The 27,069-nt window shown below is 40.7% G+C and overlaps 1 protein-coding gene across 3 annotated transcripts; it reads left to right on the top strand.

Annotated features, from left to right (window-relative positions):
* The first annotated feature begins 91 nt into the window (after positions 1-91).
* LOC138195501 (CSC1-like protein 2) lies at positions 92-26,953 on the top strand. 3 transcript variants are annotated; one of them, XM_069144979.1, is made up of 25 exons: positions 92-448; positions 8,261-8,482; positions 8,715-8,794; positions 11,187-11,225; positions 12,382-12,472; positions 12,578-12,615; positions 13,018-13,160; positions 14,081-14,132; positions 14,252-14,360; positions 14,460-14,530; positions 15,071-15,151; positions 15,279-15,402; positions 18,481-18,614; positions 18,737-18,874; positions 19,117-19,270; positions 19,427-19,533; positions 19,661-19,747; positions 19,851-19,916; positions 20,563-20,725; positions 21,384-21,489; positions 21,683-21,850; positions 21,995-22,110; positions 22,233-22,307; positions 23,460-23,601; positions 25,916-26,953. In XM_069144979.1, the coding sequence occupies exons 2-25, from the start codon at positions 8,285-8,287 to the stop codon at positions 26,023-26,025; spliced, it is 2,592 nt and encodes an 863-aa protein (XP_069001080.1). In that variant the 5' UTR covers positions 92-448; positions 8,261-8,284; the 3' UTR covers positions 26,026-26,953. The 3 variants fall into 3 exon arrangements, with proteins under 3 accessions (XP_069001080.1, XP_069001079.1, XP_069001081.1); XM_069144978.1 differs by having other exon boundaries at positions 11,184-11,225; XM_069144980.1 differs by lacking the exon at positions 11,187-11,225 and having other exon boundaries at positions 93-448.
* Positions 26,954-27,069: the final 116 nt, after the last annotated feature.

Raw genomic sequence — 27,069 nt, 5'->3', positions numbered from 1 at the left:
GAGAAAGAGAACATAGAATTAGAAACATAGAACCTAGACACGTGACCGCTCCGCGTACGTACGGACGACGCCACATCCACACTCCTCTCTGTGTGGTCTGGTTCTGTCTACGTCACGCCGTCGGACTGGTCAGGTTTAGTTGTCCGACCGGCTGACGAGACACGAGCTCAGCGGCTCACAGTACGAACAGCTGGCTGGACAGTTGGGACCAGCTTCGCTCCGTCCGGTTCTCTTCGGTGTCGTCAGCCGACATCGGTCGGATTTAAAAAACAAAACAAAACAAAAAAAACCTCCGACAGCTGCTAGAAAAACCAAAAACCTCCACCTGTTATTCGCTACGGCGCGCGCGCGCGGAGAGGGGGGGGGGGCTAAGTTAGCTAACAGTTCACTGCTAGCTCACATTTAACAGTTTGTGACAGTTTCTGCCTCTGCTGCGTATCAATTCAAGGTAAGTTGGTTTTACTCTCTTTTTTATTTTTAAAAATCTTTTTTTTTTTTTTTTAACTCGGTTAGTATTTCACGACAAAAACACGTTACGTCAGTGGCAACACGCTCGTCGTCAGACACTTCGTTGGTAAACTTAATGGATGCTGTCAACAATAAACATCCCGTTTACTCACGACCAGCTCACCTGTAATGTCAGCCGGCTTAATAGTACCATGAATAATATATTACACAAGTTATTGGTCGCACTCTCCTGTTCGTGATCGTGTAGATCAAACAGGATATTTCTCAAGTCATCCCGACAACTGTTTGAGCCTCTTTATTGCAGATTTACTGAGATTGCTTGTGCAAAAGACGTCAAGGACACGAGAAGAGATGTGGGACAATGCAGCTATAGTTTTAAGTCTGCCTGATGGGCTGTGGTTTTTTTTTTTAGATGCCTTAAGATAACCAGAGGAAGATCACCAATCCCTGACATCCCCCTGTTATCTACCGGGTGTGTGACCATTGTTGTGTTGTGTTGGGGGGGAGGTTCATTTCAGTAACAGGTTAAGCTGTCGTGGATTTACTGACGTGTGTTCATCACGGGCTGATGACCAGATAGATAATGCCCTCTAAGTGTTTGCTTGTGCGCAGCCTATAAAGGGATAAACACAGTCTCTATGTTTTGTTTAGGAGCCACACAGTGGAACAATTACATTGCCTTTACTAACTATTTTTTATTTTTTCCATATGAATCATGTTCTCACATTTTACTGTGCTGAAAGCCAGTGGACCATTTTTTATTCTTTTTCTTTTCTTTTTTTTGTCATTTGTTGCTTCTAAAAATGAGAAACGACAACGATAGAAGCACATCTCAGTCCGAATGTAAAGTGATCCCTTGATATTGCATGCAGCTGCCCGGTCTTGCATTAATAATGACGGGGAAAGAACCTAACACTAAACCCAGCATTCACGAGACTACCACCCCACAACCATATCTGGTGTTACTACGCATCGCGACAACAATTCATCAATTAGTATGTTATTACTGGACTACCGTAATGCACTTTTTTTTTTACTGGCTTATCAAAGAAAACAACAGAGAAACTTCAGCTCATCCAAAACTGTGCAGCTCGAGTATTAACCAGAACCAAGAGGAGAGATCACATCAGTCCAGTTCTGGCTGCTCTGCACCGGCTGCCTGTGAGACACGGGACTGACTTGAAGGTCCTCCTCCTCACATACAAAGCTCTTAATGGGCTCGGACCGAGTTGCATCTCTAACTCTGGTTACTTATGAGCCTTCAAGAACACTGGGATGATCTGCTGCTGGTTTATTGGAGGTTAATAGCAACAGCCGAAAGAAAATTGGGGATTCAGCTTTTGTCAGCTACGCTGCAAAGCTGCGGAACAAACTACCTGTTAGATATCAGCTCAGTTAATACTTTCAAAAGAAAGCTCAAAACACATCTCTTTACATCAGCCTTTAATTAGCTACTCTTGAAGCTACCTTACACCTGCCATGCACTTGAACTACTGCGCCTTGAAATGCATATTGCTCAATTTTATATTTTCCTATTGGGAAAGGGAGGCTGTGGCTCAGACGGTAGAGTGGGTTGAACACTAATCAGAAGGTTGGTGGTTCGATCCCCAGCTTCTCCTGTCCACATGCTCAAGTGTCCTTGAGCAAGACACTGGACCCTAAGTTTCTCCCGACGGTGAACCATCAGTGTGTGAATGTGCTCCTGATGGCAGCACCTTGCATGGTGATCTGTCTCATTAGTGTGTGAATGGGAAAACCATGTTAAAGCGCTTTGAGACCAAAAGGTGATAAAACTATACAAGTACAGACCATTTACTTGTATTCCTTTTTATCTGTTTATGTATTTTATCAGTTTTATCTAATTTCTTTCTCTGAGCTTTCTCTGAGCTACATTTCTTGTGTGAAAGGTGCTCTACAAATATAGTTTATTATTATTATTATTATTATTATAATTATTATTATTATTATTATTATTATTATTATTATTATAAACTTTACTCAGGTTAGGCTTCCCTTTGTAATCAAAAGATACACACACACACAGAAAACTAAATTAGAGTAGTTTGATTACTTTTACAGAGATAATATAGTTCATTGGACTCATCAACAGTAAGACTCTACAGTACGTTGTACTGTGCAGTAGTCTTTATCGCGTCCTGTCAACATGAAGGGGTTCTCCATCTAATGCTATTGTCACGGTATTGTATGCACAGATGTCTTTCACCAGGGGAGGAGATTTTATTTGAACTTCAACACTTAACACTTTCCTCTCAACCTTTTTATATATATATATATGTATATATATATATATATATATATATATATATATATATATATATATACTGTGCGGTCTTAGTTTTACACAATTCTCTGACGTGATTATGAAACCATACTCTGACCTCATCAAAATCGGAGCTAATCAAAGCTCAGGCGCTGAGCAGCTGCGAATGATTTACAGGCCAATACCTACGAGGCTAATATGTGCACGTCTGCATTGTCACCCGTCAGCATTGTTGGAGGAGTCGTGCCAAGTTTGATATGGTTTTGAAACAGAATGCATACGCTTTGAAATATATAGCAGGTTTTTTTTACTTCACAAGTTGAACACGGATCTTATAGTGGATTCAAAACAGTCTTTAAATACAGTATTAATACTTTGAACAGTTGTATGTGGGAATGTGTTGTCTGTAGGCCAGGTGCTTTTGGCACCTTTCTTATCAGGCGTGTAATAATTCTTTGTTCCTTGTATTCGCGTTGCTGATGAGCGTATCACCGACCCTTCAAAGGGTGATGATCAAAAACGTGATCAGGGTGACGCACACTTTTAACTATTTATCTCCTAGTTGTTTTTGTTTTTGGTGACACATTCGAACACTAAGTGGCTGGTGAAGTGGGACTTTTTTTTCCTTTGCTTTATGTTTCCTGCATTGGTCGTTTTCTACTACACTTACCTGACCAACAATCATAAAGTAATGCATGAACGAGTTGAAGAAACCAGTTTGGTTTTAGTGGGAATGCAGGTGAGTGTTCCTGGACAGCTGCTAACCGAGTTCCTTATCCACCGTTTTTAAATGTTGAACGAAACCTGTTCAAGTACTTAACTCACGATGACTAAAGGAGTAATGACTCGCACAGACGGAAAACAATGTGGCTGTAAATGAAGAAGGGCATGAATGTATGTGATAACGATAAATACAAGCTTTGCATCAGTACTATTAGCACCTAGTGAGCATGCAGCTGCATTCAAGCCACTGTATTGTATGACTTTATGTATTTATAATTTGTCCTGGTAGATGTTTTGCTCAGATATAGTTTATCTGAATATATTATCCCTGACAATTAGCCCAACAACATTGTTTTGCTTGCAGCAAACAGCAGACTCTCTCTGTAGTGGTTCAAATGGACAAAGCATAGGATTTTCTTTCCTACTACCTTCATCCCCTTCATGTTTATTTGTATTTTGAGAAAGTGTGCTAGACTATTGGTACCATGGCAACTAGCATCAGGTGGAAAGGTGGCACAGTATTTATGTGCCACTGAGTCATGCTGTAACCACACAATGACACAGCTGTTAACATTTTTCAAGACAGTCAAATGATGATGAATTAAAATCAACATTAGTATTTGTCTGCAACGTTTGCTTCTACTCTGATGTCATACAAAAATGTATGCCTTTGGAGAATAATTATAGAATTTAAATTGATAGAAGATTTTTTTTTTTTTAAGATGCATAAAGCACTTGCCGTTTTCATCACAAACATTTGATTAATATGTCATGTCATGCTGCCTTAGTTTTATATTTATGTTGTACTTATTCAGAATTTAAGAAATATTACATTTCTAGCCAGCAGATGCTCATTAGAAATCTCAACAGAAAAATAAACAGCAGCAACTTGGGGTTCAATGTGAGGATATATTTTGTCCTAAGTACAGTTTGTTGATGTCATTCGCTATTTAAATTGAGAACTTTTGCCCAAACTGTACCTTGATTGCTGTCACGAGTTTTGGTCCAACATCACATATTCCATCATGTTCCTGTTTTCTTTCAATCATGTGCATGTGGACATGTTGTTAGGTGTACTTCCCTTTGTGTGCCAAATCCCAGAGCATGATTTTCAAACTCTTTAAGCCTTATAGTAACAGTCAACAACTGTTAATCAACTGACCGAGCATCGGGTAGTTGCTGCCTACAAAGCAGGGGAAAGCTACAAAATGATGTCAAAGCCCTTTCAGCCCGTAATTCCCATTGTATGAAACTCCTTACATAAATGATGGCTCAGGGAAACTGTGGATGTCAGGACAAGATAAGGATGACAACAAAAAAAACATTCACATAACACTGCAGCACATCTGCCTCCTATATCTGTAGCTGACATCAGGGCTGTAGACAGAATAAGTACAACTTGAGCCCTTTTTTTCCCTCCATGTTTGAAGACAAAAGGGAGCATCAAGTGATAGAAAAGACGTTGAGCATGTGGATGGAAATATTCTGCTCTGGTGTTGTGTGGCACGGACAGAGGGAAGAATGGATTCCACTAAATGTTTATGTATATAAAGGGCGACGTGACAGCCACCTGAAACTAAAGCCAAAGTATCTTGACAGCTGCCTGCTGGATGGGCACAGTATAAATAATAAACCGCGCCCCCTTTCACGTCAGCGGATGGAACATTGGCCAAACAAATCTCAAAGTACATCTCAAATATAAATATTTTATTACTATTTTAGTACTTCTTATCACATTGATTTTTCTGTTACATTTTAAGTAGTTATATGATGCTATAAAAAGGGGGTGTGATTGACAGCTGCTCTGAGTCAAGTAGTCATGGAGGCATAGGTTTATGGGCGGGACTTCAATACTACTCTTTCAATTCCCCTCGATCACTAGTGTGGAGGCTCTGCTTCCCAATGACATAACTAGCGCAAAATGGCAGCATATCAGAGATATTTTGGCTTCACTTTTGTACAGTGGGAGGAAGTGGAGACGCGTCGTCCTTCATCATATACCGTCCATGCCGTAAACATGGATGTAAATAAAACATGATTTTAAATACTCTTTAAAAATCTGCTTTGCAAATGTGCTACGATGAAGGAAATGCACTCAAAATTGTGACTCTTCAGTGATGCCTATAACGCATTTTAGTGAGAAGTACTGAACGAAAACATAACTTTATTCGCTGGCCAGAAAACCCCACAAAACACTTTCAAACACAGACGTGGCCAAGAAAACAAATTCACAGCAACGTTTAAGACACAACTCGTGAATACGATGTCAAGAACAATTTCATGCAGTTCTGGAAGAAAAACCACCTTAAAAAACTTGGGAGTGTTCACGTTTTGTGTCATAGAGCTGTCGGCTCTACGATAAGTCAATACAGGCCTCGAAAAGATGGTACACTTTTATTGCATTACAACTGCATTGTCAAATAATCTTTATTTTTAAAGCCGTGTACAAACGTATTTGTCGTCATATGCCCGTTGACTTTTATGTTTGAATTTCTAACGTTAGATGTTTGAATTTAACATCCGACTCAACTCATGGCCGGTCATGTCCAGTCTTACAGACTGTTTTAATTGTATTCAAACAAATTCAAATTATACAACAACAAAATAATAAAGTTCCCTTTATTGACTCGGCCGCAGTATTTGGCTGTGTAACAAGCTTGTGGTAAATTGTGTGATGCTATATACCTCAAATACTGTCTGCCTAACCAAATATTTTGCTTGAACATTAAATTCTGTGATTCCTGAATCCTAAAATTCATAAAAAGATGCTCCATTCAATTTAAAAATTGACTGCATCACTCGACGCACAGTACTAGTTTTGGCATTTCCAGGACACTGATGCAAACCATGCATCAAAAATGTGAGCTTACTGTACCCCGAGTAACATCTTAGGTCTTAGGTGTTTTTGAGGTCCTTTCAAGATGGTGTTGGCGTTGAATGTTAAACAGTCTCGACTGTTGCAACGGGTTGGAGATGTGCAGCCGTCTTGTTGAAGGCACAGGGGGGTATGTTGTGTCCTCCTTGGGTTGAGACCGGCCCATTTGAACCCTGTGGTCTCTATCGGCTTATTGTTCAGCTCTGGCTGCGTCCCTCTCCAGTGATGTCACAGCATTCCAGGGAGCGGATAAATGAGTTAGTGTTAGGGCAGATGAGCAGCATTGTGGATGCTGCTGATAATAGTGGGTAGAAGGGCACAAATGTAGCAGTGCAACTGTGAAAACGCACTCGCCGGCTCTCACTACAACACCTACGTGCCTTCTCCAAGGCCTTCGGACCGTCTGTGTGAAATATTCAACCTCGTAAATGTTATAAATGTGGATCAGCAAAGGGGCATTTGTTTGGGATGGAGGAGGTACTTTTGTTTCAAGATCGCGAACATGTAAAATTGGATCCTTTCTGTCTGTAGTTTAGTCAGTAATGACGCTCTTGTGTTTTGGACCTGCAGGGATACTGTATAAGATGTTGGGTCTTTCCAAAGCTTATGTTGATGCGTCATCAGATGACTTCAGGTATTGTTTGGATGACTAATGTTTTATCTAGACAATCCTTTTGCACTGCCCCTCATATTTGCTACCAAGTTTATGTAGTCATTTACGTGTAGTCTCTTACCAAGAGCATTCCTGTCAGGACGTGTTAGTGTTGTGAAGTCTGGAATAAGTTTTGGAGATAACAGTATGCATCACATTTTATTTTTGCGCCAGCTCGGGGGAAAAGTTGTTTTTCTGGGATTATTTTACAACCAGTCTGAATCCTAAAGGTTGGAGTGAAATGCTGAGATCATGAGGGGTCTTGTTCTTTTGTTTGGATCAGGAAGTTAAGAGGATCCATTTTTCATATGACTTCTCACATTTTATCTCTGTTGTCCGTCATAAGCCTTTAAGCAGCTTGTTTTGTAAACTCCTTGTTCTTCTGAAATGTATCAAAGAGTGTAAAGTAACAGAATATAAAGTTAGCCCGCGGGAGGCTTAGACCAGCAGGCCACATCTGTTAAAGAGCGACTAAATGCCCTTGGTGGGCCTGTATATATGTATATATCTGGGCCGAGCACCTGTGATTGGTTAGTACTGCGTGGGAAGGTTAAGGTTATGGTTAGGCACCAGTTGGTTGAAAGTAAAACAACCAAACACAGCAGCGTAGAGTTTGGAGTGAATAGAGGCCCAGCAAGGGCATTTAGTTTCTCCCACATCTGTAAAGCCTGACTTCTAAAGTCAGCTGTTCCTAAACCTGCATTAAGACTCAGTGAATCAAGAATTTACTTTTAAGTTGGCTGCAAACAAGTCTCCAGTGTGCTTTCTGTCCTGTTGTGTCTACTGAAATAAGAAGTTTGTACAGATCATCTGTACTTTAACCCCCAAATGTTCAGAGTATAAATTTTCCGCAACCTCTGCTGTTTTCCGAAAATTTAGTACAAAGTTGACTTTGTGTCATTGACAGACTTGTAATGACCATAAACAAGGAACAGAAAGTGTACAGTTTTAAAAAAGCTTGTTTCAATTGTCAAGCATGTGGTCAGAAGTAGCAGACGGACATGTGACTAATGATAAGACAGAAATGAGAGCCTCGGTATAAAGGAAGCGACAATTCATTCTGCATTGGGTTTTATGAAACAACCTCTCGAGGTCGTCTTCTTTTCCATATCTGTGAACGTACCGAGTACATGGACACGTAGGTGCTCTTCACAGGTGGTCTGCGATGCACAAAGACACCCAGTGGGACCAGTATAGCTAGAATGCACTGGTACTAATCCAGTTAACGTAGTGTTGTAAAAAATGTGTGTCTTCTTCACAGGTTGTCAACATGCTGCAGTGAGTGATGCACCGAGTGTTGATATTTATGATGGCCGTCTGGTGGGCGCAAGGATGCTCCGATTCAGACAGCTGCCCGACGCCGGTGCCCAACTCCACCTCCAGGGACTACTGTTACTCGGCCCGAATTCGCACCACAGTGCTCCAGGGTTTGCCTTTCGGTGGCGTGCCAACCGTCCTGGCCCTGGACTTCATGTGCTTCTTGGTGAGTCCTTCCGTCAGTCTTATGACCACGTTTTACATTTGCTAATCAGGAAGTGCAAGCCCTTCAGCGTTGTGTTGTCTGTGCAACTCTGAGGTCAAATACTTCCAGGAAGGTGTTTTTTTAAATGATGAATAACTTGAAGCAGTTATGCAACTTTTGCTCAGTTGGTCTTTATAATGTCAATAAGGGCCTTGGAGGTCTTGACAAACTGTGTTTATTTTGTACCTTTTAGGGGCTGCTGGTCGTGTTCTCCTTCTTGAGAAAAGTGGCGTGGGACTACGGGCGTCTCGCTCTGGTGACTGACGCCGACAGGTAATTAGAACACGCTGCCCTTCCAGACGGGACCAATCCGCCGACACGGCTTTCTGACTAAATCACAGCAAGCAATAATACTACAACCAACGTGCACTGAATGATGATAGTGGTGAATGGTTAATGTTTGATCGATACCCTTCACCAGAGTTAACTGTTTGACACGAATCCCGAGGGGTCCGAACCTAAATTACCTTCCAATACTATTATATTAATGTTTTACACAGCGTTATCATAAATGTCACTCCGTTTTTGGTAGTTTGTGTTAACTTCAACTTTACTCCCTCTGGTATAGTTTGCAATCTGTTGTGAAATGAAAAAGAATTCATCTTGCAAAAAAAAAACCGATTTGACATCTTGATTATCGTTCTTCGTATGACTTTAGGCCTCGTTAAATACAGTTACAGAAGATATAAGCATGCAATCTTTTCCAGGGTTTAGACAGTATTCTTATAGAGGCAGTTTAGGCAACAAGTCAGAAACCTGCTGGATGTAATTGTTGAAATCATTTCCATTCATCTGGATGAAACTAACAGAAAGGTCAGATTTTCTGTTGAAACACGTTCAACAGTGCTTTGGTTGATAACATAACTTGTTTGTTTACAAAAGAGCACCATGGGCTACATGCTCATTTGAAGTTGAAGAGGTATATTCACTTTAGTCCTAAATAAATCAGATAAAGGTTAGTTATGCTTCTAAACTGTCATTTATTTATGAATAATTAACTTGATACTTATTGTGTAACATTTACACTGCCATGTTATGCTCCACATATATCAACACGGATACTGGCAGTTGTATGTACCTCAATGTGCTACGTTATGATAACAAATACAAATATATAAATAAGACAAATGTGACTTTAAATGATAAACAGTCACAGACGAGAGTCGGTACGGAGTCAGTAAAAGCAGACGGATGAACTGCTGCTGAGGTTTGAACTCGCGTTGTCACAACAGGCTTGTTTGTTAGCGTGGCTGCTCGTGCTAGCAGCTTGGGACTTTGCCAGACTTTGACTTTCTGAATATACGAAGAGATGGTAACGCTACCTTTCAAAATGGTGGAAAAGGTATGTTATATGTTCCATTCGTGGCCACCAGTTCAGAAACCTCCAACACACTGATGCTGTTTGACCTTTCTTTGACACAATATTCTCCTCTTGTGGGGACGTCAGAGTCAACCCAAATAGATTATTTGTCTATTTCCAACTTGTGTGTATTTTTTTTTCTTCCTTTTTTTTTAGTAGCCTAATAGGGTGATTGTCGCTGACATAAATGCTGATTGAAAATGATTGACCTGTTTATCGCCCAGCCGTATTGCTAACCTGCGTTACTGACGGGGAATTTAGCATTCTTTTTTTTTTTTCTTTTCCTGACAGAAGCAGGCATCAGAAGGATGGTACTCCAGACAGGAAGTCAGCGTTAGCAGTTTTCTTTTTAACGGCAACAATGCAGTCTGACATTGTCATGCTTTGCCACTTAATATGTGGTTCGTTCACGTTGAAATAGTGAGGCCGGTTCGCTGCCTGAGATAGAGGAAGAATAAACAAATAAAAGGAATTGTGACAATTTAAGTACGTCCTTCAAACCATTTTTACACCTCTTTAAAGCCACTAAATGAATGTAAGCCTTATGGACTGTAGTTTCCTACTACTATACGATATGCTGCCAGATGTATTGGGATGATTTGAGACCGATTGAATAATGAGAATAGTCGTGAAAGCAGCCAAAGAGACGCCTCTCAACAAGCACTGTTCCTTTTAAACTGCTTCGCCAGGAGGTGAAAAAAAAAGACTCTGACTGTGAACCCTGGAAACTACATGAGACAGTGCTCCATTACTTACATCCTCCTGCTGTGTTTGTGGGATGTTGCAGCTCCAGTATTTTTGCAGCTGCATGTGAGAAGAGAACTGGGTTGCAGCATGGTGGGTGGATGGGAGGGGGTGGCAGCATGGGACACTTTTGTAACAGACAGGATATGGAGTTTGTTGTGTCATGACACTGTGCTGACTTGAGATCACCGTCTTAGGAATTCTTTTAACTTTTGAAAGGTGGATGTAACTGTACAATGAAACTTAGATGATCAAAAATGGGTTTAACATTTACTGTTTCTATTTTTACAGCCACATCAGCCATGAAACTCAGCTAAAGTAAATCAAGTGATTACGCTCCTGCAGACTATAAATGTATTTATTTGGCTGGATAATATATATATACCAGGATGAACAGAGCCCTTCATTGGTATGCTTGTGGTGTAATATGCTTCCCCAGATTTTCTCTGAACCGGCAGCCTTTTTGGCCAACAGGGCCATTTCCTTTTAACTAAGCTCAATGGCTTTGTTTTGCTTCTTTCTTTTTTTTTTTTTTTTTTTTTTTTCCCTTCTCATCAGAAGAATGGATCAACGGTACAGTCGTCTGGATGATCGGGAATAGTATGTTATCTCTCCATATCATCGACTCACCGCCTTTTTTCTTCTCTCCTGTCCGTTTCCTGTAGTTAACCTAACTCATAACTCTTGTCCTCTCTGCCAAGGCCGCCGTGGGTTTCAGCCTGTTTTTCCCTCTCGACGGTTTAGTGTTTGGTTTTTTTTCCTCTTCCAGGCATTTCCCAGTGCCAGGCTCCTCCTAATTCTTCTCCTTCTCCTTGTCATTCTTGTACTTCTGCTGTTGGGTGTCCCTGTCCTCTCTCACCGACCTAATCAGATCTGTGTGTGCTAATCTGTGTATTGACCTCTTTATGAAGCCTGGACTTCTCCTGTGTGAGCGAGTCGCATGAGCCACACAGGCAGGATGTGTACAGTGAGAGGTAATTCTTCCCTGATCTGTGGTTGTTCGTAGACAGACACCTAACATGGTGCACCTCCAGTATATCCTGTCAACTAGAGCCGAGATGAGTCATTACTTTTGGTTGCAGGAATGTGGGAGAGCCAGCCCGACAATTACAACCTCAGGCTCTCTCCTCATTCCATTAGAGATCTCTTAGAGCCCTGGATAACGTCATCCTTTCATGTAGTATTGAACCAATGTGGAAATCCAGCAGAGTCCGGGTCCTCTTCATATTTCCCAGTTATGTATACATTTTCCCCGCCAGGGGAGTGAAATCAAATTTGAATGCAGTAAATAGTACAGTCTGTTCTGTCCAAGAGAAGCTGAGGCTCTGCTGGACAAAGCTCCTGATCATCACTGTGTTTCTGTTGTCTCCTCTGTGAATGCTCCTTTTCTGTAGCTTCGCTTTCTATTGTGTTATTGCAACTTTTCCTCGGACAGTGACGGTGTACTCAACATGTTTAAAGTAGGCTCTTAACTCCTAACGCTGTTTGAAATGTGGCTGCAGAGATTGTTCCTGTGGTTTACTGGTTTACCAGCCTAAATCCTGTGTGTACGGTCCACACAGTGTAAACAGCAGTGAATCTCTTCAGCTCATTTCAGGGCAGGTGTTTGTGTGTTTCGTGTTGTTACCTTTTCCATACTGAAGGTAAACCCACTGTCCTGAGACATAGAGAACTAACATCCTCTCATTGTGTGGTGATGTTGGCGAGTTATATAACATCATGCAAATGCTCCGTGTTGTGTTTGTTCTGCTCGCAGTGTGGCCTCTGCCATGACATCAGAGACACCTGATCGCTACGAGCGCCTCACCTCAGTTTCCAGCTCTGTGGACATTGAATCGAGAGACACAGTAAGTAGGAACATTTTTGCTGTAGGATGAAATATTAGGACATTTTGTATTTGCATGTAAAGACTAGTTACCACACCTTCAGTCCTGTGCTCTCTTCTTTTATAGGGATTCTGCTCCTGGCTAACTGCGATCTTCCGCATCAAGTGAGTCAGCCTCCTCTGTGGTGTAACGCTAGCTGAGTTCACATCAACCCTAATATTCTGGTTGAAACTTGTTTCACAAAAATAATACGAACATCAGGATCAGAGCCTATCAGAGGCAGAATGTGGGTGTGAAAAAAAATTAGGTGAATGCAACATGCAAACATGTAAAACGTGTAACGTTTGATCACCACCTCACATAGCTGTTCCGACCAATGCGATGCTGCACGTCAAGAGCAGATGTTATTAGATCCCATCCCATGTAAACGGTTGACTTGCAATCTTCAGTCAGAATAAAAAAAAGCATGCATGTGACTGCAACTCCTGATCAAACTGGACATGTCATTTTTCTCTGTTGTGAATGAGTCTCCAGTGTTTGACTTAGTTGCTGTGTTTTTTCTGAAGGGATGAGGAGATAAGGGATAAGTGTGGTGAGGATGCAGTGCATTACTTGTCCTTTCAACGCCACATCATTGGCCTGCTGGTAGTGGTGGGAGTTCTCTCCGTCGGCATCATCCTTCCCGTTAACTTCTCCGGAAACCTACTCGGTGAGCTGATTGGAATTTACCATGAGATGATCCTATTAAATGTATTTGTCAGCCAGTGTTTGATCTGGTGATGCTCCCTGTTCAGTATTATGTTTACAGGTTTATTTTTTATTTTTGTCCTTCCATTATCTGTCTTTTTTAAAAATTATTATTATTTCTTTGACTAAACTTGCCCTCCTGTGAACTGTACATAAACCTTTGAAATATTCTTGTGCATGTAGACCCCCAAAAACTTTAATTTTTTTTTTACAGGACTCTATAAACTTTATAAACCACAGTGCCATGCTTTTCTTCTCTAAAATAATAGCATACAGTGTTAATATGTTGTCAGACTTGTCGTCTGATAGTACATATACAGAAATTCCAATCCAGGTTTTTTTACTTCCACGTTGCTGCAGACTAACGCTGTGAGCTACCAGTCACAAACCATGTTACTTCTTTCATGTTAAGGATATGTATTGCCTACATTGTTTTGACTCATTTCTATTTTTACGCTGTGTGAGCTGCAAGTTAGCAGGACTACTGAGCAATGATCGAGTCAGAGAAGTTTTGAGGATGTCCTGAGCAATGAATTAGATACCATTAACTAGCATTGCGCTTATATTTAGTTTTGTTAAAATGATTAGTGGAGAAACAGCCGTTGCCTTCATGACAGTAATAATATAATATAATATAATATAATATAATATAAATTACCTGTCTGCAAAATGTTTTCTTCCTCTCTTTGTGACATTGATTTGCTCTCAGCTTTATGGAAGCATACTGTGCATTTTGTGTTGTTAATTGGAAAGTACTCTTTTACTGTTCTACCAATTTAAACCATGGTCCATGTTCCCAGCTGTATTTGGTGCATTGTAAGTTCGTGGCAGCCTTTCAAACAAGTGATTGTCTTGCTTCTTTCTTTTTTTTTTTTTATACAGAAAACAATGCTTATAGTTTTGGGAGAACCACTATAGCAAATCTGGATGCGGCGTGAGTAATTCTTCTACTCTCCCTTTATGTATCCTAAACTGTACTTTAAAGACTTTGAATACTTCAGTCCTCACTTTCTAATGCTACAACGGAGTCCTTCTTGCCCTTTATTTCTCCAGTAATACACTACTGTGGCTGCACACTACCTTTGCATTTCTCTACCTGTTACTGACGGTTTACAGCATGAGACGGCACACGTCCAAGATGCACTACAAGGAGGATGACCTGGTGGGTAGTATGGTTCAGAAAATGGCTGTTTAACACATTTTCCACTCGTTTAAGTCTGTTTGTTGTTGTAATTATTTTTGTCTTTTCATTTCCATGTAGGTGAAACGCACTTTATTTGTTAATGGAATCTCCAAATACGCAGAGGAGACTGAGATAAAGCAACACTTTGAGTAGGTGTCCCTCTGGGTCTTTTTCACTGATGTCCCAGCTCTCGCAATGATTGTAATCTGTCTGCTTGTATAAGTGGTCCCCTGCTCTGTCGAGGTAGCAGTAAACTGTGCAGTAACTGTATTACGGCGTGCCTGTTCCTGTTAAAACAGCTGTCTTGTCCTGGTACTTATGGCTGGGATCAGACAATGGCAGGCCTATATGTGTAATTGTCCATAATAGAAGCCAGATGAGCAGAATTAAGAAAGTCATGTGTGTAGATGGTTTAAGATTTAAGGAGTGGAGGTCTGGCTCAACTCCAACTTGGCCAAAGAGTATGAACCAAAATCTTATATTTGCCCCTGCACTGCTAAATGGTCTCCACACTGGAGTACAATCCACAGAAAATAGTAATGATAAATGACAAAAGGATTTTGTCTTTCAATTGTTATTGCAGTCTGTGCCTGTAAGAATGATATTGTCAGGAGTAATTTGTGTCTTCTTTTTTTTTTTTTTACCTTCTCCGGTCATTTACTGTCTCCCTCTCTGCACTTCTCTCACAGGCACGCATATGAAAACTGTGTTGTGCTGGAAGCTCGTATCTGTTACAATGTGGCAAGGCTGATGCATCTCGACTCTGAAAGGTAACAACCATGAGAGGGTTTGTGTTTGCCCTTTTTGTAGCATTTCTCCATGAGCTGTTTTTTTTTTTTTTTACCGTGAAATAGTCCTTTTTTTACCCGTCTGACACAGCTGATGTTTTGTATGCAGGAAGAAGACTGAGCGCAGCAAGAAATTCTTTGTTGACCTGGCAACCAAGGAGCATATCACCACCATGATCAACCCAAAGCCTTGTGGACACCTTTGCTGTTGTGTCATTAAAGGCTGCGAACAGGTCAGTGACAGGTCGTAACTTTATCTGTAAACAATGTGCTGCTCATGCGTGTTTACAAGCTGACACTTGAAGCATTATGAGGCAAAGATAGAAAAGCAAAGCAGGAAAAACATTCATTTCAAACAAGGTAATGTGCCGTACTGCTTGAATAGCTGCCAAACGGACATAGTTTACATAAGGAGTAAATTACATTGATACGTAACATCCTCGTGCTGGTTGTGCTTATTGTTACTGTTATGGCCGTGACTCCATTCATGTTTTATGAGTCATAGCGGAATCTTGTGACATGGTAAGTAGTTGAATGAGGAAAACATATTAGTGTAAATATGATGGAAATTTTAGCATTCTTTTTGATAAAACCAATTTGACCATAACCTTCCTATTAGTTAAACAGGCCACCACAGTTTCATGTGTTGTATGCTTATAGTGTTGTACATTTTTGCCTTAACTTGATTCGATTTTATTTGGTTTATTAATGGAGTACCATTGTTCAAATATTTGAAAGAAAGACCAGAGCCGATCTTAAAGACGGGCGTCGGGGCAGATGAAGGCATTTTTTCACTGATCAGTATCGGCTATACTGAGCTACAGTATTCCTGATTTCCAATTTTTTTGCATGTCTGTCACACTTAAAAGTTTCAGATCATCAAACAAATTTAAATATTAGTCAAAGATAACACAAGTAAACACAAAATGCAGTTTTTAAATGAAGGTTTTTATTATTAAGAGAGAAAAAAAATCCAAACCCACCTGGCCCTGTGTGAAAAAGTGTTTTCCCCCTCCTATTAAAACATAACTTAACTGTGGTTTATCACCCGAGTTCAATTTCTCTAGCCACACCCAGGCCTGATTACTGCCATACCTGTTCTCAATCAAGAAATCACTTAAATAGGACCTGCCTGACAAAGTGAAGTCGACCAAAAGATCCTCAAAAGCTAGACATCATGCCGAGATCCAAAGAAATTCAGGAACAAATGAGAAAGAAAGTAATTGAAATCCATCAGTCTGGAAAAGGTCATAAAGCCATTTCTAAAGCTTTGAGACTCCAGAGAACCACAGTGAGAGCCATTATCCACAAATGGAGAAAACATGGAACAGTGGTGAACCTTCCCAGGAGTGGCCAGCCGACCAAAATTACCCCAAGAGAGCAGCGACGACTCATCCGAGAGGTCACAAAAGACCCCACAACAACATCCAAAGAACTGCAGGCCTCACTTGCCTCAGTTAAGGTCAGTGTTCATGACTCCACCATAAGAAAGAGACTCGGCAAAAATGGCTGCATGGCAGAGTTCCAAGACCAAAACCACCGCTGAGCAAAAAGAACATTAAGGCTCGTCTCATTTTTGCCAGAAAACATCTTGATGATCCCCAAGACTTTTGGGAAAATACTCTGTGGACTGACGAGACAAAAGTTGAACTTTTCAGAAGGTGTGTGTCCCGTTACATCTGGCGTAAAATTAACACCGCATTTCAGAAAAAGAACATCATACCAACAGTAAAATATGGTGGTGGTAGTGTGATGGTCTGGAGCTGTTTTGCTGCTTCAGGACCTGGAAGACTTGCTGTGATAAATGGAACCATGAATTCTACTGTCTACCAAAACATCCTGAAGGAGAATGTCCGGCCGTCTGTTCGTGACCTCAAGATGAAGCCAACTTGGGTTCTGCAGCAGGACAATGATCCAAAACACACCAGCAAGTCCACCTCTGAATGGCTGAAGAAAAACCAAATGAAGACTTTGGAGTGGCCTAGTCAAAGTCCTGACCTGAATCCTATTGAGATGCTGTGGCATGACCTTAAAAAGGCGGTTGGTGCTGGAAAACCCTCCAATGTGGCTGAATTACAACAACTCTGTAAAGATGAGTGGGACAAAATTCCTCCACAGCTGTAAAAGACTCATTGCAAGTTATCGCAAACGCTTGATTGCAGTTGTTGCTGCTAAGGGTGGCCCAACCGGTTATTAGGTTTAGGGGGCAAACACTTTTTCACACAGGGCCATGTGGGTTTGGATTGTTTTTTCTCCCTTAATAATAAAAACCTTCATTTAAAAACTGCATTTTGTGTTTACTTGTTGTCTTTGACTAATATTTAAATTTGTTTGATGATCTGAAACATTTAAGTGTGACAGACATGCAAAAAAATAAGAAATCAGGAAGGGGGCAAACACTTTTTCACACCACTGTATATTTAGCCCAATACTTTTGTTTTGCCTCAACTGTCTCATGGGTGTCATAAACGGAGAGTGCAAATTGTGACGGGGTGCAGAAGTGAACTCTGGCATGTGACACGTGTAAACACAATGTGTGCAGCATGGAAATAATTCAAAACCAAAAGTAAAAGCGGTACAACAGCCACTTGTAATGTCTGCAGCGGGAGCATTTTGTGAGACGACAGTAACAGAGCTGCGTTCAATACTTCTAATTTGATACAGCGCCAACAAAATAAACCCTCAGTGAAATACAGTGAGTTCACTCAGGTAACTGGGACAAAGTCTAATTGGGATTTTTATTGGTTGCGATTATGAGTGTTACATTTAAGTTATTACAGCAATTTGAAGTGGAGTTATGATTATAGTATTCATCTTGAGTATGTTACTACTACAGAGCTGCTCTAAGTGAAATTGATAAGAGCTGTTAGTAAATAATTTTTTTAGTTTGGCTGTTCTTGTGGAACAGCTTGAATGCAGGCTTTTCTTTATGCTTTACAGATCAGTTGCCAAGTACATACATTAGATTCATTTGAATAATTTTAATGAACTTGACGTGTGCAAGGGAAAATGCAAGTATCGGATCAGGACTAGATATTAAATGACTCGTATCAGAATCGGGTTGAAAAAAACTTGATAAGGATATCCCTACTTTCTACTTTACAGTTGGTATTTGGGTTTCACATCGTCTAACTTTTGATTACGCTTTGTTTTTAAAGATTGTAAGTTGTCTTTACAAGTACACATAATTGTAAAGCTGATAACTAAATGAAGTCAGTGCTTGACCGTTATTAATTAATCACAGAAAAAATAAAAGTTATAAAATAAAACCATCAGAAACGTCCTAGACTGTTTTATTATGTCCTTCATAGGAAGAAGCAGTGAGCTACTACACCAAACTGGAGTCCCAATTAAAAGATGACTACAGGAAGGAGAAAGAGAAGGTCAACAGGAAACCTTTGGGGATGGCTTTTGTCACCTTCCAGAACGAGTCCATAACTGCCATGTATGTACATTCACACACGGTACAATAAGTGAGCCTGTGCCTGTGAGATTTGGTGTTTTTGAACTGATTGTACTGCTCTTTCTCCAATGTAATATCTGCTCCCTGTTTGAATGGCTGTCCAGAATTTTAAAGGACTTTAATGCCTGCAAGTGTCAGGGCTGCCACTGTCGCCGCGAGCTCAAGAACTCCCAGTTCAGCTCCAAGCTGTGCACACACAACTGGACGGTCAGCTACGCCCCCGATCCACAAAACGTCTACTGGTAAGAACACATTCAAGTCACATATTGAAAACACTGGTTACATTTTGGCAGAATAAAAGTACTACGAACACAGAATTGCTCATTTGTAAAGTTGTTTTTAACGTCCATTTTGAAAAGACTCTCTCGCTCCAGATGCTGAAGTGGATTTTGAGCTGCAGTATCAGTTTACTGGCCAGCTGTGTCCAGAACTGCGGGTCATCGCACTGTGTCGGTCTAACCGCTGCATAACCTTTATCCCACAGGGAGCATCTGTCAGTGGGAGGATTCTCCTGGTGGCTCCGCTGCTTGATCATCAACTGTATCCTCTTCCTCCTCCTCTTCTTCCTCACCACCCCGGCCATCATCATATCCACCATGGACAAGTTTAATGTTACCAAACCAGTGGAGTACTTAAACGTGAGTCTGTTGTCATCAGTCTAATAGTATTTAGCAGTAAAAGTACAAATTGTAAGCACACCCAGTTCAAGCATCTTTATTATTCACCGTACTGAAACGGTTGGGAACATGGAAAGTTTTACACAAACATGCTCTTGTCTCTGATCTGTCCTCCAGAATCCAATCATCACCCAGTTCTTCCCCACCCTCCTTCTGTGGTCTTTCTCCGCCTTACTTCCTACCATTGTTTACTACTCTGCCTTCTTCGAAGCCCACTGGACCCGGTATGATTTACATTTTCTGCAGGTTCAGTCTATAGCCATGTTGTCTTCATTCCCATTTGAAGTTTCACAGATTTGAACTGTTGCAAAAGTTTTACAGTGTGTGTAAATATTTTGTTTTGTCCCACAGGTCAGGAGAGAACAGGACCACAATGCATAAATGCTACACTTTTTTGATTTTTATGGTCCTGTTGCTGCCCTCCCTAGGACTCAGCAGGTATTGCACGGTTTTTATTTCTGCCCGTCAATACAATCCATTCATTCATTTTTGTCAGCCTAAATATGTAAACTGATTTCTTTCTTTCCTTGCGTTTGTGCAGTTTGGATGTTTTCTTCCGGTGGGTTTTTGACAAAAGGTTCTTGGCAGATGCTAAAGTCAGATTTGAGTAAGTATCATCCTTTTATGGAAGTTTCGCTGTGACCCTGTGTCACTCCGAACAGAGCAGATCGGGGTGAAATCAGGGTTTTCCCTACCACTAGGTGCAGCCGCCAAGCTTTTTAGGGCAGAACCAAAGCTGAGTCATCTTGGAGAACATCCAATTAACTAAGGCACTTTTCCCAGATTGAATGGTTGTATTTGTTCCCCAGTGGACTTTACTAGTAAGTTTAGTCTTTAGGCTTTGTAGTTGCTGTTTTGTTTATGATCTGCTATAGATTTTCAAAATTTTTGGAAAACTTTAGACAAATATGGTGGTAATAATAATGGTCAAAAATTATGTGACGATGCATATTTATAACATAACAACACCCAAAAAAACCCAACAAATACCTAGTACCCAAGTCTTCCACCATCTTCAGGAAAACACTGGAAATATTTAGGTTTCAAATACACAATGTAAACAGTAAGCAACAAATTGTTGGTACTATAAATGCATTTTGAAAAATGGTTATTTAATACTTCTTTCAATCACGTAGCAAAACCCCAAACAAGGTCTCGCATGTTTAATTAGAATTAAAATGGCTTTTTCGCCTGGCAAAGTCCAGTGTGAGTCTGACTTCAGTCTTTAGTGATACCGGCCTGTTTCTTGGTAGGTGTGTGTTCCTCCCTGACAACGGAGCCTTCTTTGTGAACTACGTGATTGCGTCTGCATTCATTGGTAACGCCATGGACCTGCTGAGGATCCCCGGCTTACTGATGTACATGATCCGCCTCTGCCTGGCTCGCTCTGCAGCTGAGCGCAGGAACGTGAAAAGGGTTAGTGTGTGTGTGTGTGTGTGTGTGTGTGTGTGTGTGTGTGTGTGTGTGTGTGTGTGTGTGTGTGTGTGTGTGCTTGGGTCCAAATTAAATATATTGCTTGGTATGATTGATCCTATACTTGAACATCTTTTCCATAACATAGTGGGAAATGAATTGTTTCGGTGGCCACAGGAGAGCAGATACCGCACATTATGTGCTCATGCATGCATTACTGCTCTGATCTTAGGCTGGAAAAATCTGTTCATTTGGAGGAGTACTGAAATAAGATCATGAACAGATTTATAAATTGAAGGACAATTTGTTTAATACTACAATAATCATTCAAGTTGTTTATTAAATCTTAATATCAAGTAATTGCTGCCACATCTCATATTTGAGATTTGAATCGTTTATGTGGTTCGTCGTGGTAACTGTCCCTGCTACCGTGTAGTCACGACTCTCACACCTGCATGTGTCCTGGCAAAGTCAAATAATGGAAACTACTTAATGTGACCAGCATTTGTCCACCTATTAACATCTAACAACATCTCTTTGGGCTCTGGTAACTTGTTTTCAGTGTTAGACATTATTTATCAAATTTTATTGGTAAACGAATAATCCAAAAAATAATCTACTTTATATCAACGATTAAAACTTTTGCATTTTGTCTCCGTAGCACCAAGCCTATGAGTTCCAGTTTGGGGCAGCTTATGCCTGGATGATGTGCGTCTTCACTGTGGTTATGACCTACAGCATCACCTGTCCAATCATCGTCCCTTTTGGTGAGTCCCCCCCCCCCCCCCCCCCCCCCCCAGTGGGTGGCTGCTGTTTCACATTCAGATAGTGTGCTTGATTAAATTAGCACAGGAGATACATGTAGACAGCAGGCAGCAAACAGTGGTCCTGTTTGTGGTTCAGAGGCTTATCAGCAAGCCTAATTGGATTACTTCCACTGATTGTCTGTTCCCTGTGCAGGGCTGATGTACATGCTACTGAAACACCTCGCAGACAGGTACAACATGTACTACGCCTACCTGCCGTCCAAACTGGACAAGAAGATCCACTCTGGAGCCGTCAACCAAGTGGTGGCGGCTCCGATTCTCTGTCTCTTCTGGCTTCTGTTCTTCTCCACTGTTCGCTCTGGTAAGAAGAGGACTCCATCTGCTGGCCACTACTGTCATTACATATGCCCAAATGGATTTATAGTGTATCAACCACTTTGTTTCTAAAACATGACCAAGTCCAAGTGCCTGATAAACAAGTATTCCTCCACTTTCTCTCCCGCAGGGTTCTCAGCTGCAACATCCATGTTTACATTTGTGGTTTTGATCATCACAATCATCATTTGCCTCTCTCACGTCTGCTTCGGACATTTTAAATATCTCAGTGCTCACAACTACAAGGTTACAAGACCGTCATTTTTTTTCTCTATATTACTGATTTTTATTTACAAATTCTTCGTATCAGTATTTCAGACCAGCACTGTGTTCAGCTGCTTATGTCGAATACGTGTTTTCTGTTCCAGATCGACTCCCAGGAGGTGGACGGATTGGAGAACGGACGTCGTAGAGTGAGCACCTCTGCTGCCAACAAGGCAACGGTATGTATTCAGTCATTTTTAATATCAACAAATGCCTCATGGTCAAACAGAGTTGTTTTTTTTACATTCATGGACCCTTTGCTGAGGAGAAACTGGGTCACGCACTTCTAGTTTTTTACAAAATGACTTGTTTTATCCAAACCTGAAACCTGAGTTTTGTTAGTGTGTAAAGAGCAAAGTCCATCAGACTTTGTTTACAGGTTGAATATGGAAGATTAGGAAGGCCTTCCCCACAGCAGCCTGTAAAACTGACATCACAACTTCTTGACTAAGAAACTTCTAAATAGTTTAAATACATATCAAGACTGAAACGGAAATATATAATTAATACACATACAAGTGTTTTAACGATGATGCACAACACAACTTGGCTCTATAATAAAACAGTTAAACTTCGGACGAAACCTGGGAAGGAAAAATGTGCCTTCAAGAACACGAAACAAATTCTACTGAGAGCAAAATCAAGAAAGTATTAATCAGGCTAGAGGACGCTGAGGAAAGAGATAGAGGTGGTTTTATTTTTACCTTGAGATGGTACAACATCAGAAAATCTATTACATATTTTAAACGGTCATAGATTTATGCAAATAATTTAGCATATTGCAGCAATATCACGTTATGTATATTACATATAATACAATTGCATGATTTAGTTTGTCGTGGTAAAAAATGTGTACGCCTAGTTTGTCAACAGTGACAATAGAAGTGATAACCTTGGTCTTCTGTTTACTGCTAAAGTTAAAGTAAAATGAATGTGCTCATATTACTTATCTAAAAAAAACCTGTTATAAAGCAAACTGTTGTTTGCTGTTCATGGAAGGCTGCTGCTGTCTTTTGGCTTCACAAAGACATCAGTATGCTACGTGTTTCTTACGATCCTCGGGTTTAAGTGTTTTTGTTGTTACAGTTCAAATGTTAAAATCCAGAGTTCAAATATTGACTGAACTCTCATCTGTAGTTGCTCATCAATGTCTCCTTTGTACAAAAAGGTCTTTGGCATTCTTGTCGTGTAACAACAGGTTTCAGCAGAAAGTAAACTATCCAACGCGCAGGACACGTTAGAAACCTTTTGTTGGAAGAAAACCCTCTTCTGAAACATGCAGTGGGTATTCAACTTGAACTTCTTTTTTTATTTCATGTTCTCTCCCACAGCAAATGTACATTGCTCAGGTACTCCAAGACCCAAATTCAGAGGAGGGGGGTTCAGGCAGCGGCGAGGACGACGGCCAGGGGTCCTCGCAGGACGAGGAAATAATCAATGTTGAAAACGGCCTGAATGAGGACTTCCAGTCTGGTGAGGACAGCCTCATTGAAAATGAGGTGCGGCACTGATACTACCTGGAACAGGAAAAAAACAAAAAACTAAGTTTAACTTGAGGAGTGCACTGAATATGTGAATTAAACGAGGAACTGAACCAACAGTTCTCCAAAGCATCGCAACCTCCGTCGAGGGACTTTACACTAACACAAGCACACTGTCTACTAAGGACTAAACGGATTGTCAGACTCTTGCATTTCCTTCATTGGATCTCACCAAACTACATCTTCTGTGTACCTGCAGAGGGAATCTACTCTGACATTTAATGACAGCAGTATCCCTCCACCCCGACTAAGTTGCGGCACACCCCAAATAACTGCAAATGGACGAATGAAAGAAGACACTAATGCACAAATGAACAATTATTTTTGCCTTGTCTTGTAAGGGGTGAGACTCTGTCTGTATTTCTTTAACATTGTTGCACTTGAATCAGAGGACCTGAAAGCTCGAGCTTCACTAAGGTACTGCAGTACGGCATGCGAGTTCAAAGGGTTGAGGAATTTTCCCATAATCCTTTGCCAGTATCTCTAAAGTCTGCACTAGATGCTTCCCCTAAATACGCAGCTTATGAGAGACGAGAGGAGTTTCCATGCCGACAGATAGCCCGGTCTGTGCAGATGTGACGGTCTCAAATGGTTCCTCCGATTCCATAAAAGCCTTTACAAGAAAACAAAAACGGAACAAAATTTGCTACTAACACTCCGGGAAGCTTTGACACTGTACAGCTGCAAACCTCTGGATTTGTAAAATAGCCTCTTTTTTTTTTTTTTTTTGGACGTGGTATTTATTTGTAGGCATGTAATTTTAAATGCTATCCAGCTTAATGAACCCTGAAACTGTGGAAGAACATGATTCATATCATGGCACTACACTGATTATGATTAGCGTTCAGTCTCTGAGCCTTTGTTGGGACTGCTGCTACTGCTGCTGCCCCCTGTAGGGATAAATGAGGACTGCAGGCCACAAGCCTGAAGATCCTTTTGTGTTGCTCAGAAAGGCCTTCCTTGGTTTTCCTGCGTCACTTTCAGATGACACTCATACTGACTAGTTATGTTTCTGTCGTTCTCATGTAAATCTTTTTATTAATATGTTTACGTCTCTGTGTAGAGAATTTAAATTAGATTTCAGTTTAGTTTTTTTTTTTTTTTTAATGATGTAATTGATATTTTATCACTCAGCCCTCTATAAGGCCCTCTTCAATGTTGACATTTATGTAGACACTTCCTCACGTAGGTAGCATGATGTAAAGTCCAGAGGTCATTGAGCATTGTTTCAGTTTCCCATTTGCCAGTACACAAAATCGACTTGTGGATTGTTTAACCCGGATTAAGCATTTTTGGTGACGACAAATAAAATCATGTCTGCTCAAGAGAGTAGAGCAGTTACAGTGGATGAGGTCCAGATCTAGTAGTTCTGATGTAACTACGTTTAACCCCCGAGGCTGTACATTCCGTGTCAAGTACTAAAACCTCAGAAGTTGAGCATGAAACACGCAGATTGAATGTTGAAGGTATACCTGATATGCCTCAGCCGTGCGAAGCAGCGTCTTTTCGACTTGCACCACTGGAGGATACCGTGTCAGTGTGACGTTTTGCCTCGCCTAGGCGTGAAAGTTACACGCACGTCTGACCAGGGTTGAAGAAGGGGGTAGTGTGATGGAAATCCTGTGTCTAAGATCAGTTGACAAAGTACAGAAGCTTTAAGGTCAGAGTAGGGAGGCAAACACGGGACTTTTCCCCCAACAGACCACGGTTACAGTCCATGAGAAAGCAATGTGGATTCTTTAAAGAAATCTTTTCCAAACTCTAATCAAGTATTCGTACCTGAACCCAATCATGGGATTTTTGGTAGCTAAACCGGACATGCGTTACTTTTCACGTAGAGTACTGACACGGTATCCTGCAGTGGACTGATGGGTGTATTACACGCTTTGGTGTAATACTTCATTGAAAATACACACTTCAACAAAAGAATGACCAAGTAACAGATTATAATGAGGAATGTAGTGCCCACACAGAGGACCTCACTCAGGATTTATCTAGTTTCTTGTTTCTTTAACTCTATTTCTTCCTTTGTCAAGAAGACCACACTATGAGCTTGCCCCATTAAACAAAGATTATTTTTGGTACAGCGGGGCAAAGTCCTACTACTGTCTGTCACTGGACCAGTTATATTCATTGGATCACATTATGTGGTATGTACAGTATGATACAAAATGTATTATCCAGCTGCTTCGAGAACCGTTGTGGGAAATGTGCACTAATCTTGCTTTCACTTGTATGATTGACAGAGAAGGGCACGCCCCCCCGTTGGTGTGATGACGACAATGGTGAACTGTTTCCATATACTTCGTCCATCGGTATATCAGCTCCACATGTTTGTATGCCGTCGCGGTACTAACAAGAGAATTGTTTGACACCATTGAGTCTGGGAGCTCTTCTAGTCATGATAAGATATGATTTTATTTTTTATACCTCTTAATTTTTATACCTCTTGAGATATCTTGGAATCTCTGAATGTGTCCCGTCGAACAGACACACACACACACACACACACACACACACACACACACACACACACACACACACACACACACGTGCACGCACACACACACACACACACACACACACACACACTGTCCAGCCCTGAGGGAGATGAGTTTAAATCTCAGCTTGTCTAACAGCTCCTGTTTTTAAAGCGCTGAATGTAGATTAATTCCATGACTTTTGATGAGACAAAAGTGGCCTCAGTAAATAGTGTGATCGCTGTATTTAAACAGCTTCAAAAGGTTCACTTGCTAATTGAACATTATTTTATACTGTCACAAAATGTACTGGTGTCCAGTCCGTTGTCCCGATGTTATGGCTTTTCATTTGAGTAAAGATCTGTCAGTCTGACGGTTGCAATAATTTCTATTAGTCTTTTGCTAATTCCAAGTCTCTGTGATGATTTGTTTTATTTTAGATTATTTTCATAAGATCTGTATAGACGAGCAGACTCACCACAAAAACAATCCAATTATTTCCAAACAGCCCCGCTATAATAGAAGTTCTCAGCTTGTTGCTATCATGTACTCAGAACGGGCAGTAAAATGTCTCAAACCTCTACGCAACTACAATGTGTTTCTTTGTGTGCTTTTCCTTCTTTATAGGTTTAGATTTTTCTAGATAGGAAGAGTAACAATAGCAGCATTTGACTGTCTCATTTCATGACTGTTTCCAAAGGGCCGTCTGTACAACAGCGATATGCTGTTATGGATATATATATATATATATATATATCCGTGCTTCCCCCGAGCTCTTTCAACAATAAACCTGTCTTTAATCCAGTTTGTTGACAGCAAGAGTTTCTGTTTAACAATCTCCTTGAATGGGCATTCAGAGCAACGATTATGTTTTAAAGAAGAATTTACACACAAGTTCCACTCGCATGAAAAATTAAATT

This window comes from Embiotoca jacksoni, unplaced genomic scaffold (genome assembly GCF_022577435.1).
Source record: "Embiotoca jacksoni isolate LCO1_2020_lvr unplaced genomic scaffold, fEmbJac1.0.p SCAF_12, whole genome shotgun sequence".
Lineage (NCBI taxonomy): Eukaryota > Metazoa > Chordata > Actinopteri > Embiotocidae > Embiotoca > Embiotoca jacksoni.
Note: the sequence above shows the minus strand (reverse complement) of the source record. Positions and strands in the feature narration are given on the sequence as shown.

What these genes read in the sequence shown, in the direction of transcription:
- LOC138195501 (XM_069144978.1), top strand. Translation starts at nt 8,285, where the DNA reads ATGCACCGAGTGTTGATATTTATGATGGCCGTCTGGTGGGCGCAAGGA. An exon ending in ATGCATCTCGACTCTGAAAG is followed by an intron (nt 15,152 to 15,278) that starts GTAACAACCATG and finishes TTTTGTATGCAG; the next exon opens with GAAGAAGACTGAGCGCAGCA. An exon ending in AACCAGTGGAGTACTTAAAC is followed by an intron (nt 19,271 to 19,426) that starts GTGAGTCTGTTG and finishes TCTGTCCTCCAG; the next exon opens with AATCCAATCATCACCCAGTT.